The sequence below is a fragment of the Paramisgurnus dabryanus genome, chromosome 1 (assembly GCF_030506205.2).
Source record: "Paramisgurnus dabryanus chromosome 1, PD_genome_1.1, whole genome shotgun sequence".
NCBI classification, from domain to species: Eukaryota; Metazoa; Chordata; class Actinopteri; order Cypriniformes; family Cobitidae; genus Paramisgurnus; species Paramisgurnus dabryanus.
Window position 1 is genome coordinate 38,434,702 of NC_133337.1, and position 18,659 is coordinate 38,453,360.

The window sequence follows — 18,659 nt, forward strand, 5'->3', positions numbered from 1 at the left end:
TGGGTTATCAGACTTGTGTGCTGTGTTTCAGACATTCTCATAAGTCATAAAAATGTACAATTAATTCTGTGTCTCTTGAACCTCATTGGTGCCAGGGTTTATCTTCTTCTGAACACACAGACCTGCAGCAGATTTGATTGAATCTAAACTAAAGACTTGAAGACAGCACACGAGTCGTTTAAAGAGAAAACACAATGACAGAGTCTTTTAGAAACATAACACTGAGCTTTATTAACACTGAATGGTACTGAGTTCATTACTTACACACAGACAGAGATGTGTAAGAGAACAGACACAAGTGCTTCATGTTACAGGTGCAATCATATTAGAATAGAATACCGTTTATACAACTAAACAAAATCAAAATACAAAATGTATAACAGCTTGCATGTGGAGCTCATGGGCTCAGTTATGGCCTTGTATTCCATTCATGGCTTTTAGATTCAAATCACAGTTGAATTTATTTGTACCGCGCTCAGATATAAAAGAAAGAGCTGCTTGTATGGACTGATCTCAGAACAGGTTAAGCAGCAAAGGCACAACGTATAAAAGCTATAAGTGCAATAAAAGCATGAACATTATCTTTGGTATAATCATAAAGACCGTACAGTATGAATGAATACATCCTACACTGTACACGTGTGTGTGTTGCAGGATTTAATCTGCTTCTAGTAAAACAGCAAACAAATCAAATCAACATCATAAAGTGTGCAAATATACTCGAGTGAATAATAACACTGAAATTCTGCAGAGAAAACAGACGTCTGGATTATAACATCTACATGATGTAGTGATATGGTTTCAAAGGAATGCTCTAGTTTCAGTATAGGGTTAATGTGATGTATTTAGAAGCGCTTAAATAACAGCTTAAACTCAACCAGAACTAAACTATGGGTAGCTTAATTTCATCACAAAGTCGATAACACTGCTTTGTCTGAACCGCAGGTCCACCTTAAAACTGAGAAACACACACATCTGATTTAAGATCAACAGCATGTGTCATTTAAACCCTGTATTTAACAAACTTAACTAGTCACAGTAATGCACTTACAATAGAGGGCAACATGATGCATGTTAAAAGACAGGGTCTGGCTGCTAACTTATTTAAGTTAAAGGGATAGTTTACCCTCATGTTGTTCTAAACCTTTATGAGTTTCTCTCTTCTGCTGGACACAAATGAAAAAATGTTGAAACCCATTAGCATAAAAAAGACACCCTTATGTACCTGCTGTGTTGTATCTTAAAAGGGTTTACATCATTCAAATCACAAGAATCTTAGCTTTCCAAAGATATGTGACATGTTTAACTTTTTGTTTTTGAGTTTCTGTCAAAAAATGAAATGTTCTGCCCACAGTACAGATCAGAGGCACCATTCCCTTCATTGTTTTCCTACTATGGAAGTCAATGGTGCCCCAGATCTGTTTGCTTACAAACATTCTTCAAAATATCTTCATTTGTATTCAGCTGAACAAAAACATTTATACAGATTCAGAAAGACTTGAGTAAATGATGACAGGATTTTCATTTTCAATAAACTATTCCTTTAAATCCAATATTTCATGTTGTGGTATTATTTTGACCATTTAGACATCTGTACTGTTCAAATAAAGGATGAATTGCATTAACGAAATTATACTTCATGAAGCGTCTGTCCTCCATTCTCAATACTTTACTGTAACAGCGGTTTTTGTTTAGTTAGTTTGTTAATAACCATTAAGCCAGAAATACTTTAGAGCAGGACTGATATTAAAGCACGAGTGTTTCTTTAACATCTCATATATGATCTCAGGGGAATGTAACTGAAACTCACATTAAACATTAAAAACACAAATCTAACACAAGAAAGGCAAGTTTTTCTTCAGAGTCCTTCACTATTGTAATGTTGATGTCAGCGCCCTTAAGAAACTCTGGCAGTGAATCGTGTTTAACAAAATGTCCTGCTGGAAACTTTGATGAAATCTTGGCCCAGACGCAGACGACTGGGCACAGAGACGGACAGCAGCCTTTCAGAATAAAAGTCGTACACAGAGATTTCAATAAACTTAACACAAAACATAACATAGATCCTTCTGCCTCAGTTCAGAAACACGTCTTACATTGGCCCTCCTCATTCAAACACATTATAACAATAATAATAATAATAATAATAATCTTCACGCCTGTATCTCCCCTTCAACATAACACTGAATATAAGACTGGATATAGATCAGATACTGATAACTCTTGTGCTTTATAAAATAATACAGTAGCTGCTGTGAGGTGTTAGCAGCGCAAAAGGTCATGGGTTTGAACCCAGGGAACACACATACTGATTAAAAACATTTAGAACTTGTAAAGTCACTCTGGATAAAAGCGTCTGCCAAATGCATGAACGTAAATGAGACATTCGAGCGTCTGTGATGCATCAGCTGAGTTTTTGGCATTGGAGGATGAGGACGCAGTCACGCTTTTATAAACAGATCAACGGAGAACAAGCGGATGATACAGAACACGCAGGGTTCTCAAGAAACCCTTTTAAAAGTCAAACGGTTTTTAACACTCTGTATTAAAACTACGAGCGCAAAATTCTGAGAATTTTCAAGGCTGGAAACTTTCCATGGGAATTAATGGAAATACATGGGAAAGAATTGCAGTTGTCTATAAAAGGGAGCTTAAATGTGGTTTTGCAGCATAATTTTGTTTAAAACAAAAAAAAACTTCAGAAGTCATTAATATTAAAATGATTTCTGAAGGATTTTTGATCAAATAAATCCACGGCTTGATAAGTATCAGAATTCTTCAAAATTTGTATTACCTTGCAATGCATGTCTGCTTATGACCAAACTAAATTTTTATTTATGTTTGTATATGATATAGTTTATAGAAATTTACAAATAATTTCCATAAATTCCAACTAAGTTTCCAATTTGGAATATTTCCAAAATTCCCCAGATTAAGTTCCCATGGAAACTGTCCGCCCCTTTGCAACCCTAGTGAGATGTGATGGATGGTTTAAGACGTGGATAATTATTTGTCAAATACTCATTCCCATGCCATGCTTTGTTTTAAAGACAGATGTTGATCTGTTTGGCCAACTCTCTCTCCATATCTGAAATGAGATTATCAAAGTCTTTCAGACTCAGTCGGCACGTGAAGGGGGCGTCAAAGTCATCGAGAGCGAAATCATCCACGTACAAACCGCCAGGTGACGCCCACACGTCTGTTTTCTTCACCTCTTCGATGTCATCATCACTCCCGCTGCCCGCAACCTCGTCGTAATCCGCTTCGTCGTTAGACAGGAAGTCCCGCCCACATACGCTCCAGTCACCAGCGTAACGGTTACAGGGCGGACTCTCCAGTCGACCACGCCCCCTGCGGGAGACCACCACCACATCCTGAGCTGACGGAAGCTCCACGCGAAGCGGCACGCGCTGAGCCCGTCGCAGTGAGGAATTCTGGGATGCGAGAGGAAAGCAGACCTCTGCGGTGAAGTGTGATTGGTCCAAATCCTCCGTCACTCTTCCTTTGGGTACTGTGAAGAGAAGCACACAAAACAATCTCACACACGTGACAGATGCATCGTTACACTAAACTTGCTGAACATCTTTTGGTTGATGTGCCGTGCAAAACCACAACAGCTGTCACATGTTACTGAAATTCCTCTTGTGTGTTGCACACGTGTGTCGTGTCATTAAGATTACACGCACATCTTCTGGCAACTTCACAGCTTGAAGGTGGAGTCACGTGACGCGTGTCAACATGCCCCAATGCTCTTTGATGCAAGCTGGACAGTGATGCGTGATGTCATTATGTGGGCGGTGCCAATCAAACAGAATGAATGACAGATTAGACCGGTGTGTATTTTTGTGTGGTTAAGAGCGAGCACACTCACCGGGCCAGAGCTTCAGAAGGTAATGCAGTGCCTCTATGTGTCGTTTGAAGTCCACGGCGCTGGCGATCTCTTCACTGTGCGCAAAACTCCGTCCTCCTCGACCGGACCCCATCGCTGAGCCCGGGCTGGGTGCCTTTAGCCCGGCCTGCCAAGACTCCTGTGAGGGGGTCAGAAGAACGGGGCCGAAACAAACCGCCAGATTCTGACAGGTCATTCGGTTACAGTCGCTGTAGGACGCCACGAGACTCAGATGATCCAACAAGAAGGACAGAGTCGCCTTTAAAGGATACACAAAACCACAAACATAAATCACAGGAATGCATATAATGATCAAAGATGTTTGTAAAGCTGTGCAAGTTGCTTTGAATGAAAAGATCTGCCAAATAAATAAATGTAAAGATATAGAGAAAGTTAGAGTTATTAAACACATTGGCTTTGTTTTGCTGACAGTGACTAAAGGCTTTATGACTATAATGCTTGTTTGATCGGTCTTAACTGAAAACAGTGTGCAGATAGTGTATCTTTAAATATATCACTGCCATTGTTTTGCACACTAGTAATGTTTTACTAGTAATAATTACTAAAATTTCCTAATCTAACTAATGTATAGTCCTGGCTTAAAGGCGGGGTGCATGATTTTTGAAAAACACTTTGGAAATGGGAGTCGGGCCGAGTACTAAAACACACTTGTAGCCAATCAGCAGTAAGGGGCGTGTCTACTAACCAACATCGTTGCCTGGGTTGCGTATGTGTGGGGCGGGTCTATCAAAAGAAGGTCCAGATTCTATTGGGGTAGGGTCGTGTTTGTTTAGGTGATTTCAAATGTCAAGATTGACTTTCAGAGATCATGCACCCCGCCTTTAATCTAAACCCTGTCTAGGAAATCACTCCAAAAAAAAAAGAGAGTCACTAAAAGCAGTTCATTCTTGTTAGTTTTTAGATTCATTGATGAATGGTTCTCAATAACATCAGGAGGATGTATGATGCAAACAGTCAGATGTTTAAAGAGAGACTCATTTTTCTAAATGAAGAAGAAAAAGAAAAGAAAGAGTATAAATACATGAGAGCAGGAAGAACAGATGGTTCTCACTCTCTATTAGTTTGTTTTGGAACCGACTGGAAACCCTCAGGCTCCTGATACTGATCCTCACATCAGACAAACAACACCACACATACAACAACACACATGGACACAAACTCACACACACAAATGCACACACTTCCTCTCACCCAATTATTTTTAGTTCTTTCACATCCTCATCCTTTTGTACATGTTGACATTCAGACTCATATTCATCTGTGCATTTAAAAACAGAGAACTCCTTATGAAAATCTACTTTTTCTTTGTGTATTGATTACTATTAGCAAAACCATGGTTAATTTCCGTAAGGGACAGACTGCTGAATTATTTAAACTTCTACTTTAATGTTTTACCCATAATTCAACTGTCCAGTTTATTCTTCTGCACATAACACCATCTGAACATACAGATATATCAGAGCTTTCATTCCTAAACTCGGTTAGGCAGGCAGACAGACAGAAAGAAAGATGACAGACAGACAGAGAGAGAGAGAGAGAGAGAGAGAGAGAGAGAGAGAGAGAGAGAGACAAACAGGCAGACAGACAGACAGAGACAGAAAAGCGACAGACAGACAGGCAGAAAGATGACAGACAGAGAGACAGACACAAACATTCATTCAGACAGACAGAGAGACAGACATACAGACACCCACACACAGACAGGCAGTGAGACAGACACAGACATTCAGACAGACAGACAAACATACATAGACAGAGACAGACAGACAGACAGACAGTCTTTACCCTCTCTGGTTCAGGCAGACAGTGTAGAAGTGTTGTGGTCTCTTGTGATTTGTGAGTGTCGCTCCTGTAGGCCGGTCGAATCATCATGGCATCCAGCACAACTTCATAAAGAGTCCTGGTGATGAGAGCTGATGGAAGTTCACGCAGATAATCCTTCAAAATACCTGAAGAGAACAAAACACAACACAACACAACATCTGAATCACAACTGACTGAATCTACAGACATTACTGTGACTGCACTGACAAATAAACTACTGGAGAACCACGGGGGATTAGATCATATAAATATCAAAATACATTAAAATAAATAACACTCAATATTAACAACAATACAGTTACTGTAGTAGTTGTGTAGATATGTTGTGTGTTTAATGAGTTTTGTGTGTCAACTAACCGGTAATGACGTTGACGTCAGGATAAAGTTCATCATTTAATACGACGGCTGCGCTGTCCCTCTCGAACGCATCACGCAATTCCTTCTTCACTGCTGCTGAACCACAGAGACGATACAATCCCACAACCTTTACAAACACACAAACAATCTTTGAAAACCACACATCTATTAGTTTTAGATATTTAATGTCTAACAGCTGTCTCTCACCCTCAGACCTCTGCGTTCAATCTCAGACACACACTTCTGAATGATCAGAGGAACTTTAACTGCAGACGCCTCCTTCTCCACCAGATGGCGCAGCTCCACCCCAAACACAGTGGGGGGAGGAAGGTCACTGAGGCGGGGGAACGGGGTCACGAAATGCTCCAGCAGTGTCAACTTTACATACAGCAAACCACGAGGATCTAATCTCACACACAGCTGCTGAGAGCGAGAAGCTGAGAGAGAGATAAACAGATAGTTAGCACAACACTTTATCAGGTGATCTATCAGGTTTAATCATTTCGTCAGAGTTCTCTAACCTTTGAATAATGAAGGTATGGCCACTTCACCCATACAACACACCCGATTACGAGGCGGAGCGCCGGATGCAGCGGATCCGTCGGTTAGGGTTGGTGTCAAGATGACCAGTTTAAGCAGTCGTGCTCTCTCGAGCTCCAGGTTAAAGGTGTGGTTCAGCGGGAGTCGCGGCCCTCGACAGGTCAGCAGGGAGGTTCGAGCGCGGGTCACCCCGTCCACCTGAATGGCACAGAAAACTTCCTTAGTGGCATCGTTTCGTGCGGAACGCAGCAGCTCGTCGACGCCCAGCAGGTGAACCGTAAGCAGACCGGACAGACGCTGAGCGCAGCGCGGTTGATCCGCCAGTAAGTATAATCGAAACGAATCTGCATCTATGACAGCGGGTGACTCCTGAAGTCCACAGTGAGATGGGGATGTCGTAGGCGACCCTTTGGAAGCCTGACCCGAGCCCTGTTTCGGCAGTAGTTCAGGCGAGTCTCCGTCACTAAGATATCCTCCTTTACTAGCAGAACGCGTTCTGGAGGATCGACGTCTCGGCCTGGCGGGAGCGCTGGAGTCTAGATGGTACTTGCTGATGACGTTAGACGATTCTTTACGTGCGTTCGGTGGCGACGCCTCATCCGGCGCTCCGGCGGCGTTCCCCTGTCCGTGCCGCTGATTACGGGACGAGCGCAGGCTAAGTTTTCGTCTTAGTTCAGGCAGTTTGCGCATCTTCATAGAGAGCCGTCGCACCGTTCCTGGAGACTTGATCTTGTCAATCACACTGCTGCCACTTCCACTTGGCCCTCCAGGACTATCGGAGCGAACACATTCGGACTGTAACACAAGCAGATCTGCACCAAAACAAACCAAGATGTGTTAGATTATTACTATAAATATATCGGAATATGAGCAGGATTTGTTCCTCACTTAAACCTCATAGGAAACCTCATGTCTGAAGTCAAATAGACTCCACATGTGAAGACAAATCCTTGCTTTGTACACAGTATTTGTTGTTGCTCTTAGGGCAAAATGTTAAATGCGCTCTATTGATGCTTTTCCACTGCGTAGTACACCCACGCTCAGATCGTCTCGCTTTACTTTGGCTTGCCTTGTTTTTCCACGGCAGTTGAAGGATTATTCCACTTTTATAAAAAATCCTGATAATTTACGCACCTCCAGGTCATCCAAGATGTTTGTTTTAGTCAAGATGAAATTAAGTTTTATGAGGAAAACATCCCAGGATTTTTCTCCATATAGTAGACTTTTATTGGAGCTCAACAGTGCAGCTTCAATGCAGTAATATAATTTCAGCAACATAGTAATGAAACGCTCTCTATAGATCAGTTTGGACATTTTGGGCTACTGTAGAAACATCACAGCGACTTCCATGTAAGGAGACCCGCGGTGTATGGAAATGAAAACAGCTCATTCTGAGGTAATAAAAACAATACAGTTCATTATGTAAGGTCCTTGTTAAGGGTGTCACGATTTAAAATTGAAATCGATCGAAATTAAGTCACAACCTCGAAATTAAAAAAATGGAATTGTTGATGCTGCCACGCCCCAATGTCCAGTCTGCTTGCCAAGTGGGAAAAAACACAGATGTTGAGTTTTGCGAGTCAACCTCCTCTAACTTCGCTAGCTACAGCTAGTTAAAAGATATCATGCAGATGCAGGAGACACCACACAAGCTGCCTTTTACATCAGAAACTAAAAACAGCAAACGCCTCCCGCCTTCAGCTGACCTCTTATTTCAGTGTCTTAAGAGTTATGAAAGCAGCATTTAAACAAGACTTTTTGGGGTACAGTCTCACAATCACGCCTGACGGTAATAAAAGCACGTTTTTAGGGTTCGTTTTATCAGGTATGTGCGTGTACCATATTTTTCTACTGCCAGGTTCAAGGTCAGATATTATATTTCATAAAAGTCTAGTCTAAATATGGCATAGCAACCTGTTCTTTTAAAAAAAGAACCTTAGAATCGAAAATGTAATCGTATTGAGGATTTGGAGAATCGTGACACCCCTAGTCCTTATACATCACTGATAATATAGTTATGTAGATTATATTGCATTTCTGTCAAGAGATCCTCTTAAAATGTACAAAATGCACCTTTAGGAACTGCTTATAAATTGTTATCGTTTCATCTACTGAAAGAGTCTGGGACCTTTGGCATATGGTGATATCACTTGGTTAATTCGATGGCGCATGAGGATAAGCTAATCGTTTAGTTAACACTTGCACATTTTAGTTATTGATACAGCACACTTGGAACCTCAACCGGGTTGGTACTAAACAAAGTACCAGGTACTACGTACTGAACTTTTAATTTTGCAACCCTCTCTTAGATGAGTATAAACTATTCTGCAACCCACCAACATAATTGTAAATATGAAGAAAACAATTTTTTATCTTATAATTGAGTAGTTTTATTTTATTTTTATTTTATAAATTAAATGTAAGTGTAATTGCAGTATCAAAATCACTGTAGCTGAGCAACCCACCTTACCCCACAGTTCTGAACCACAGTTTGAAAACCCCTGCTGTACACAGTGGAAGACCCCCAAAATGAGCCGTACTATGAAGTGGAAAAGCACCATATGTAGCAACACATTTAAGGCTTATAATGATGTGTGGTCTAGGCAATACTGATCTTTCCCACCACAGATAAACATTTGTATTAAATTTTTTTAATACAAGCAGCATGAAATTTTGCGTCTATACGAGAGATAAAGCAGCATTTCTTACTTTTACCTCATGCAAAACATGTTATCTTAGCATCATAGTTTGTGTCAAACTGGTAATTATACCCGAGCTGTCCGTCCTGCTGGTCTCCGTTTCAGCATCTCCAGGACGAACGAAACCGGCCGATCGTTTTTCCTTCATCGATCCCTCGGTTTCTCTCTTTCTCCACGGGTCTCCATATTTTTCCAGATCTACTGCTCTACCGGCACGCACGTCATCCTCTTCAGGAATGGGGTTGTACCAAATGTTACCATCTCCTTGCGATCCCTGATGCCGCTCTGTGATCCTGGTTGAAGTTTCGTCCGAAGCCTGAGTCTTTCCCGTGGACAACACCCAGGCTCTGCTGCTGCTGTCCAGATGCTGAAGGTAAGCACCCTGACCGGAGATCTTAGCTGCGCTGGGTGAGACGCACGCATCTGCGTAAGCTGTAGAGAGAGAGGTCAACTCCGGTAAACCCGTATCAACCGACTCGTACGGTGTCTTGGAAGATCCAAACTCCAATTCAAGATCGTTCTGCTTTCTCTTCGAGCCGTCTTCAATCAAAGTCCTTTGGCTCCAGGCCTGTTTGGAAACCTGGATGTTTCTTGAGCACAAATCCCTGTCCTGCGGCCCATAGGTTAGACCGGACCCAGCCGGCTCCCTGCACGTAGAAGATTGTTTGGCCCAGTTTTGTTTTTTGGAGACTGTGATCTGTGAGCGTCTGGTGCACTCGTCTGTCAGCTCGGTCTCTGTTGGAGCTGCTGTGGATGTTGATGATGAAGAACTTTGGGTGAGATCCACCTTCCCTGTCACGTCTAAGAAGAAAGGAAACAGCAGTTAGTGCTGGAGTGGATCATTAAAAACTTTAACACCCAGTAGCAGCAAAAAGCGTGAAGGAAAAATTGTGAATTAATCTTTACAGAGTTTGATTTGAGAGAATTCCTCCCTAAATCAACATTTCTGATATGAGTTTCCAGTGACGTATACAGACAGAGAGCAGTGAAGGATTCTGGAAAGACCAAAAACAGTCATGACTGAAGATATTTACAATCTTCCTCTCATCTAAAACATCTGGAAGTTTCTCGAAACTCCCTCCTCTTCTCTTTAAATGATGAACGTGGCTCGTGACACACAGTTAGACAAATATCTTCTCCAGTCTCAGATGAAATAAAAACATCGGTCAGTCTTATCTCTGTACGGCTCATGATGTTTCGTTCTTTTATAAAACCAAACCAATAATACACAACCACAACCACTAACACATTACTGTTACAAACCTCAGAGCGCTTTTAATGTGTGTGTGCCGTAACCAGAGGTGATCTTATACTGTACTGTACCATTAACATGTGGACAGCTTAACTAACTTTAACTAGCAAGATGAACACAACACAGAGGGTCTGTTTCACTTCAGGAAGTGTTACAGTATGATAAGTGGACCAACAGACAACTTCCTGTTTGACTTAAGCAGAGAGAGAGAGATGATGTTACAGATACAGTTGATTATATGTAACACACAGACTGAGATGATATCAATATTATTCAATTTAAAGTTAAAGATGAAAAATAAGGAGAAAGAAAATCAGACACGAGAAGCTGATGATGAAAATCAAGAGAAACACACAGCTGCTTTAGAGGATATCAATGACTACACTGTGTTCAGGGCTCTCCGTCACAGCTGGACACACACACACACACACACACACACACACACACTTAACCCATTCACTATTCATTACAGAACCCAAAAATACACACACACACACACGCGCGCACACATACACACACACACACACACAAACACACTGGACTCACTCAGCCTTCACCTCTGACACAACACCAGTCTCTCTCTCTCTCTCTTTCTCTGTGTGTGTGTGTGTGTGTGTGTGTGTGTGTGTGTGTGTGTGTGTGTGTGTGTGTGTGTGTGTGTGTGTGTGTGCGTGTGTGTGCGTGTTTTGAAATCACATTGATAAATAGCTCTTGCACTGTTTAGTTTATCAGCAGAGAAACTATAAACCCAACAGGACTAAAAATAGCTTCATGTTCTGGAGCTGCGACTCATAAATCCAGATTCAGTTTCTCATTTAACTTTATGAAGGAAAACAGAGACTCAATAACATTGTGTTCATACATAACACACAAATACTGACGGTAAACTGAGTTCATCATTGCATTACATGAACGTAAACATTTCTTAAAACTGAAATCTTAAAATTTGCATGCCTGACTGTGTGTGTGTGTGTGTGTGTTTATTTGTCTTTGTGTGTGTGTGTTTTCGGCATGGCTGACCGTGTGAGTGTGCACAAACGAGTGGAAAAGTTTTCTGAGTGTTTTCACAGTGTAACAGTTAAGAGTTTTCCCAGAATGCATTTGTTAATTTGAGATTTCCTGTTTCTGTACGAGCCTTCGTCTGCCTTTTAAAACAGTCAAGCCAAACTATTAATAATCATGAAAGACTCAAAGCATCTAAAAAATGAGGAGGATTGAACATTCATGTCAAAAAACTGCATTGAGTTATCTAACAGAGCTGCAGTAATACAGCCAAAATAAACAATCAGCACCAATACACACCACTTCACACACACAAAGAGAGAGAGAGAGAGACTGAATACAGAGGGAAATCATCTCTCTCTCTTTCTCTCTCTCTCTCTCTCTCCTGATGAAGATCTTTCCTGTGAGATCTCTAACTGTTGAACATCACAGATCGCTCACATCCTCACATGAGAGGAAATTCACTCATAAACATCAAACTAAACTAAACTATAACTCATGATCACACTAAACAAAACCATCTGCTGAAAAAACATGAATCTGGTCAAAGTTAAAACAAACTCATTCACTACACTTCAATAATAATAGTTTGACTGACCACCCTTTCAAAGTTATTTTCTATCATAAATTAAAACACTTACTTGAATATACAGCACATAGTTTGAACATCCAACTGTGTTGAATATTAGTAAACATATAATGATGCAGCTTTATTTGTAAATAAATCTTTAGTTCTGTATTGTAGTTAAATGAACAGATGTGCGTTTGTTTAGCTCTGATTCTAGAAATGTCTTGTTTTTGTCAGATTGGCGAGTCTTTAGCATGCGATGTTTTCTGTCTGCGCAGAAGATCTGCAGTTGGAAGAGCGTCTGCGCTGTCTGGCTGTAAATCTCTGGGTTTACTGCAGGATTAATAAGGAATTAAACTTCCGCTCCAGACAGACGCTGGATTCACTTTATTTGTATCACCACATCGGTTGACAACAGTAGATTTATTCGAACAAATTTTTGACTTTTAAAACATTCCCTCACACAAATGTCTCTTTATGAAATATTTAGATAAATATAAATATGGTTTAGCAACCAATCAATCATACATCATAATAATCTCAGCTCTCTTTAAACTTTTACTACATTTTAAATCATTTTTCAGTATCTATCGTGGTGTAATAACAGCACTGCAGCACCACACCTTTCTGTTTTTATATTGAAGGACTAAAAGTTGTTTGTTTGATTGAATCTGGCCGGTGATTCCTGACACTTCCGGGAAGAACCTCAGGAAGAGGAAGACATTAAAAAATGATTGCGAATATAAATATTCCTACTTAAAGTGTAAGAAAACAAAGCTGGACACTGCACAGAGTCATATCTACAAACCAGAATATCAGAAAGACCAGCAGAGTAATGTCATGTTTGGTACCTGTAATTATTATTAGTAATTAAAACCAGATGATATCTGACTGCAGGTTACTCAACACTTTACATCTGACTTAACTTTAACCCTTATGTGTTGTTGGGGCCATTTTTGGCCATTTTTGCAATTTTTTTGTCTTAATTTGGCCACAACTTTCTCTGTGTTTCAGCAAATGGAATGATTTTTGGTGACAAATCTTATATTTACACATATTTTAAGAAAATGCTTTGAAATTTTTCAAAAACTTAACAATATACCGTGGGCAAATTTACTACCCTTACGTGTTGTTAGCGGCCAAAAAAGGCCACTAAATTAAACTGCTGTAAAAATTTATCGGATGAAATTTTTTCACATTTTTTTTGCATAAATCTGTTAATCAACCTCAGTACTGATCAAAACTACCAAATGTTTGCAAAAATTCCATGATTTTAACTCTTTCATTGCCAAGTTTATAAGTAGTGTCACTGATTTGGGGAAAAAAAACACACAAAATGACAGATTTTCAATATAAAACGTGACTGTGGACTGGATTTTCTTTTACCTTTTTTACAGTCTTGGGCATGCCAAAGATTGGTAAAAACATTGGCTTTGATGCATTTTTAGTTTTTGTGCAGCATCAGATTACATTTTTTTCTCCCTCATTTATTGTTTGTGGCCATTTTTTCCCCATTGACTTCCATTATAACAACATTTTTTGATTGCTGAGCCATGACACCTTATTACCATGCATTCTTGATTCTTTGTGCCTTTTCCTTTTGCAAAGAGGTAAAATTTGTCATTTTTACTGTTGATCACCATGTGGCACCATTAACCCTTTAGTAGCCTGTGCAAAAAAACAGAGCATAAATTCTGGTCTGTACATTGAGTTATATGGACTATAAAACCATTGTGTGTGTACGAGTGTGTGTGTGTACGAGTGTGTGTGTGTGTGTGTGTGTGTGTGTGTGTGTGTGTGTGTGTGTGTGTGTGTGTGTGTGTGTGTGTGTGTGTGTGTGTAGGGTTAGTATTGAGGAGAGAGCACCTCCCTCGCGCACCAGTTAGTGCTGCACTGGTGAGAGGGATTTAGTCTCCTGTAGCTGTCCCTCTAGACACAAATCCACAGACACCAGCAGGCACCAGCAGCTCAGGAGTGAAGAGGGGAACATGCAAGTGGTGTACAGAACCAAAAAAAGAACAGTCAGCATTTGTATCCGTTGTGGTAGACACACTTGCAGAGAGCACCAAGTAATATGCTGCAAGTCCTGCTAAAAAGACTGAACACACACACGTACACATATACACACCAAAAAATTAGTTTGATTGTTTAGTTCTCCATCCATCCTCTACTCTTGCTTCATTGTTCAGTTTATTTGAAGTTGTTTTTGCATTTTGGTTCATTATAAATGTTGTTAATAAATCTGATGAAGAGAAGATTTTTTACAGATTTTTCCACACAGACGCACACACATGCAAGCACGCACGCACGCACGCACACACACACACACACACACACACACACACACACACACACACACACACACACACACACACACACACACACACACACACACACACACACACACACACACACACACTCTCTCTCTCTCTCTCTCTCTCTCTCTAATATGCTGTTATAGTCCATATAACTCAATGTACAATCCAGAATGCAAGCTCTTTTTTTTGCACAGGCTACTAAAGGGTTAATTGTGCCACATGGTGATCAACAGTAAAAATGACAAATTTTACCTCTTTGCAAAAACTAAAACCACAAAGAATCAAAAATGCATAGTAATAAGGTGTCATGGCTCTGCAATCAAAAAATGTTGTTATAATGGAAGTCAATGGGGAAAAATGGCCACAAACAATAAATGAGGGAGAAAAAAATTTAATCTGATGCTGCACAAAAACTAAAAATGCATCAAAGCCAATGTTTTTACCAATTTTTGGCATGCCCAAGACTGTGAAAAGGGTGAAAAAAAATTCAGTCCACAATCACTTTTTATATTGAAAATCAGTTATTTTGTGTTTTTTTTTTTCTCAAATCAGTGGCATCACTTATGAGCTTGGCAATTAAAGAGTTAAAATCATGAAATTTTTGGAAACATTTGGTAGTTTTGATCAGTACTGAGGTTGATTAAAAGATTTATGCAAAAAAATTTGAAAAAAATATTAATCTGATACATTTTTACAGCCGTTTAATTTAGTGGCCTTTTTTGGCCGCTAACAACACGAAAGGGTAGTGAATTGGAACAAGGCACAAGGGTTAAATGCTTCAGAACCACCAAAACAGAGAGCACTACTATAAACTTATTTAACAAATAAAAACATCAGTGTCGGTCTGTTTACAATCGTAAATCTGTGGAAACATTTTATCCCGAGCTTCAGAATCCTAAACAAAAACATAAAATTAAAACGGACTCCATGAACCCTTCAACCAACAACAGCCTCATTGATTCTTCAATGTAAACATTGGACTGATTTACAGCAGATTCATTCTGAACTACAACAACAAACTGCACAAGTAAAAGCAAATTAGTCAAAGTATTTAATAAACAAACAGACAAAAGGTGTGGGATACATAGATGTTCTTGATCTGCTGATCTACACAGAGACGACTCAAACAGATCGAGATGTTGAAGAGAATGAGGTTTCTGTTTTGGACTCTCATGTGGTCCACAGATGCACAGTAATAAAGAACTCTATTGACCCTGTGCATACAAACACACACAAACACACACACACACACACACACACACACACACAACATGAGTTTGCTCTGAGGCTGAAGAGATCCTCTGGGAAGCAGTGATATGAGTCTCAACAGCCGTGAAGTTGCAGCTGGCATCAGTATTCCCAGGCCGAGGGTTCACATTCCTGATCCGCAATTCTCATTTCTCTCTCTGACTTCTTACATACTTCCAGCTTCAGTTTTGCTCCATCATTCTCACTGGCTTTTTCCCAAACCTATTGAGCTTCCTACATACTGTAGACACCATTTAAAACAGCATGGGTGCTCTCATGACACAAACACTCGACCAAAAGGTACTGAAGGTACCCTCAAAGAAAACTTCTGGAGAAGACAATCCCAGAGGGAATTTTGTAAATATCCAACCAAGATGATGGACAAAGCAAAAGTGTTTTCACATGAATTCATCATAGATTACCTGTTTTTATGTTTATTAGGATTTATACCATTACTTTAAAAACATGTCAAAACTCTTGACTTTCTTGAGCTGTTCCTGTAGGGAGCCCAGACTGAGTCGATGCCTTTGTAGAGCACTGCAGATCAGTCACTAATAAGATTTCATCCTAGTTAGGGTGCTGTCTTAGAAGATAGTCGTCCATACAGACAGCAAGGCAGCTCACAAAGTTTTTAAACAGAGCTCAGTGTTTAACATACAGTCTGTCATTGTCTGTCTCTTATTAAATCATTCTTGTGTCATTCTTTACATAGTCCTGTAATGAGTGTACATCAGCATTACAACACACTGCACTGCTTACACACACACACACACACACACACACACACACACACACACACACACACACACACACACACACACACACACACACACACACACACAGCCAGCAAACTACTTTCCCTATTTTAGACATAGAGAGGAGAGAGAGAAACGGTTCAGTCTTTGCTCCACAAGGTTTAAACCTGAATGACAGCTTTGATATGAATTAAAAAATCATTCACAATTATGGCATATATAACTAAAGCACTATTTAACCATTTAATTTCCATCCCATGATAAAAAACAGGAGGAAAGCAGTAGATGAAAAAAAGGATGAGAATTAACAAACAAAGAGAGTCTTTCTGCAAACGTTTTTCTCATCTGATCTATAAATCATGTGAGTATAAATAAAGACAGTATTCAAGTCACGATCATAACAATCATAATCATTTATTCTTACAGAAAAACAGGCTTGTTTGTGGCACAAAAATTCCCATGGAGCTCTAATAAAAGCAAACAGGGTTTTTACCAAACGACAGTCATACAAATACCATATATTCATATAGCAAAGTATTTAATAATACAGTACTCCAAGTGAACGACACACAACGAGCTGCACAGATGGAGTGACGTCACGGCGGCGGGTTACGTAACTAAGCGGACAACTAGACACTTATTTGCGCTCACTTAACTAAATAAATAAATAAATAAAACGAACACTTATCTCCTTATTACATTAAAACATCTCACGATCTTTATAACAGATTAATTTCTGTGTAAGATGTAACATTAAATGTAAACATGTAAAAATACACAATATTAGTGAAAGATTTAGACACATTTGACTGGAGTGATGTTTCTTATAATCATCAAACTCTTTTGATCTAAAGGCTCATACTGAAGTGTCTTATACATTCATTTTGTAGACAAATGTAAAAGAAAAAGATATAACAAATAACCAATACACATGAGCCGAGTTAGAAATCATCCCAGCTCATGAAGTTTGAGAAAGTAAACAGAGCTGTGATCTACATACAGAGCTTTTAATCACAGTTACACTTATTTACTTTTTTTTTTTTTTCATTTTGATGATTTTGCTCAACACAGTGATGATGTCCAAACTCCAGACTGCTGATGCTTACATCTTTCAATCCACAGAACCCATTTAAGTCTTTTACTCATAAAAACTCGCAGTTTTCCAAGTTCAGATCCACTTCCACAGACGCACATACACTTTTAACCCCATATCTTCATCATCTCTTTTAAGATAACAGATGAGCGCTTTTGCTGCTCAATGATAAAGCACAGACATATAAAGACTTTACTCATATCAACTTACCGGTGAGTTTTGGATCGGTTTTGCGGCGGAATCGCTCTTTTCCTCGCAGTTTGGAGAAAGTTCGTTTGAGCAGCGGCTCCGCCATCACGCGCGCGACGCGACGACAAACCAAGAGCAGAGCAGCGCGTCGACGCGTCCAGATCCTCGAGCCTCTACGCTCATGATGCCAAACACAGGAAACAAATTCCATACATTCCAGAGCAGAGTGTTTTTACACGCCATTACAGTCCACAGGAATCATGGGAAATGTAGTTACACGAGCACTGACAGACGTGTACACGCTTAAACTGTCTGTAAGATTGTAATTAATATACAGTAATTTTGTCACGATAATAACTGTTAAAATATTTATATGTAATGTTATAATAACTATCGATACTTTCTTAATAAAAATTGATAGCCTAATAAACATTAATTATATCGTTAATTTTAAATTATTCTGTATTATGCATTTGCAATAATACCATAAATGTAAATTAAATTTCCATTAACATTAATGATTACATCGAAAGAGATATTAACATAACATAAATATTAACCCTGAACCAATGTCAGCTCTGTCTGATCAAACGAAAGGCAGAGAAGCAAATAACGTGACGACCATGCAGTTCCCCGGTGACAAGGAGTTTAACCGATATATCATTCATTTTAAAACAATACATAAAAATTAAAAGAGAACAAGAAACGAAAGAAAACATATTAGTTCATAAAATGAGATATTATATTATTAAATCCTATTATGTTACACCAGCGCCATCTACCTGTAAAACAATGAAGACTTAAAAACTTTTACTATTTTTTTACTACTTTTACTATTTTACTATTTTTACATTTCATATATTTTTTATTTTGTCAGCACAATTTTTAATGACATTTGAAAACA

The 18,659-nt window shown here is 39.4% G+C and overlaps 1 protein-coding gene across 1 annotated transcript; it reads right to left on the reverse strand.

Moving 5' to 3' along the window:
• Positions 1-205: 205 nt before the first annotated feature.
• On the reverse strand, positions 206-17,997 carry LOC135757614 (rho GTPase-activating protein SYDE1). Its single transcript, XM_065272230.1, has 8 exons — positions 17,777-17,997; positions 9,403-10,131; positions 6,613-7,443; positions 6,299-6,528; positions 6,092-6,218; positions 5,696-5,859; positions 3,872-4,148; positions 206-3,511 (listed from the first exon to the last, which is right to left on the reverse strand). Exons 1-8 carry the CDS (start codon positions 17,964-17,966, stop codon positions 3,045-3,047), a joined length of 3,015 nt encoding a protein of 1,004 aa, XP_065128302.1. The 5' UTR covers positions 17,967-17,997; the 3' UTR covers positions 206-3,044.
• Between the last annotated feature and the right edge of the window lie 662 nt (positions 17,998-18,659).

Bases quoted from the DNA above. Each gene is read 5' to 3' on its own strand.
- LOC135757614 (XM_065272230.1), bottom strand. From the start codon at position 17,966: ATGGAATTTGTTTCCTGTGTTTGGCATCATGAGCGTAGAGGCTCGAGG. The intron at 10,132-17,776 runs GTAAGTTGATAT...CTTTCTTCTTAG, and splicing joins AACCGATCCAAAACTCACCG to ACGTGACAGGGAAGGTGGAT. The intron at 6,219-6,298 runs GTGAGAGACAGC...GTGTTTGTAAAG, and splicing joins TTGAACGCAGAGGTCTGAGG to GTTGTGGGATTGTATCGTCT.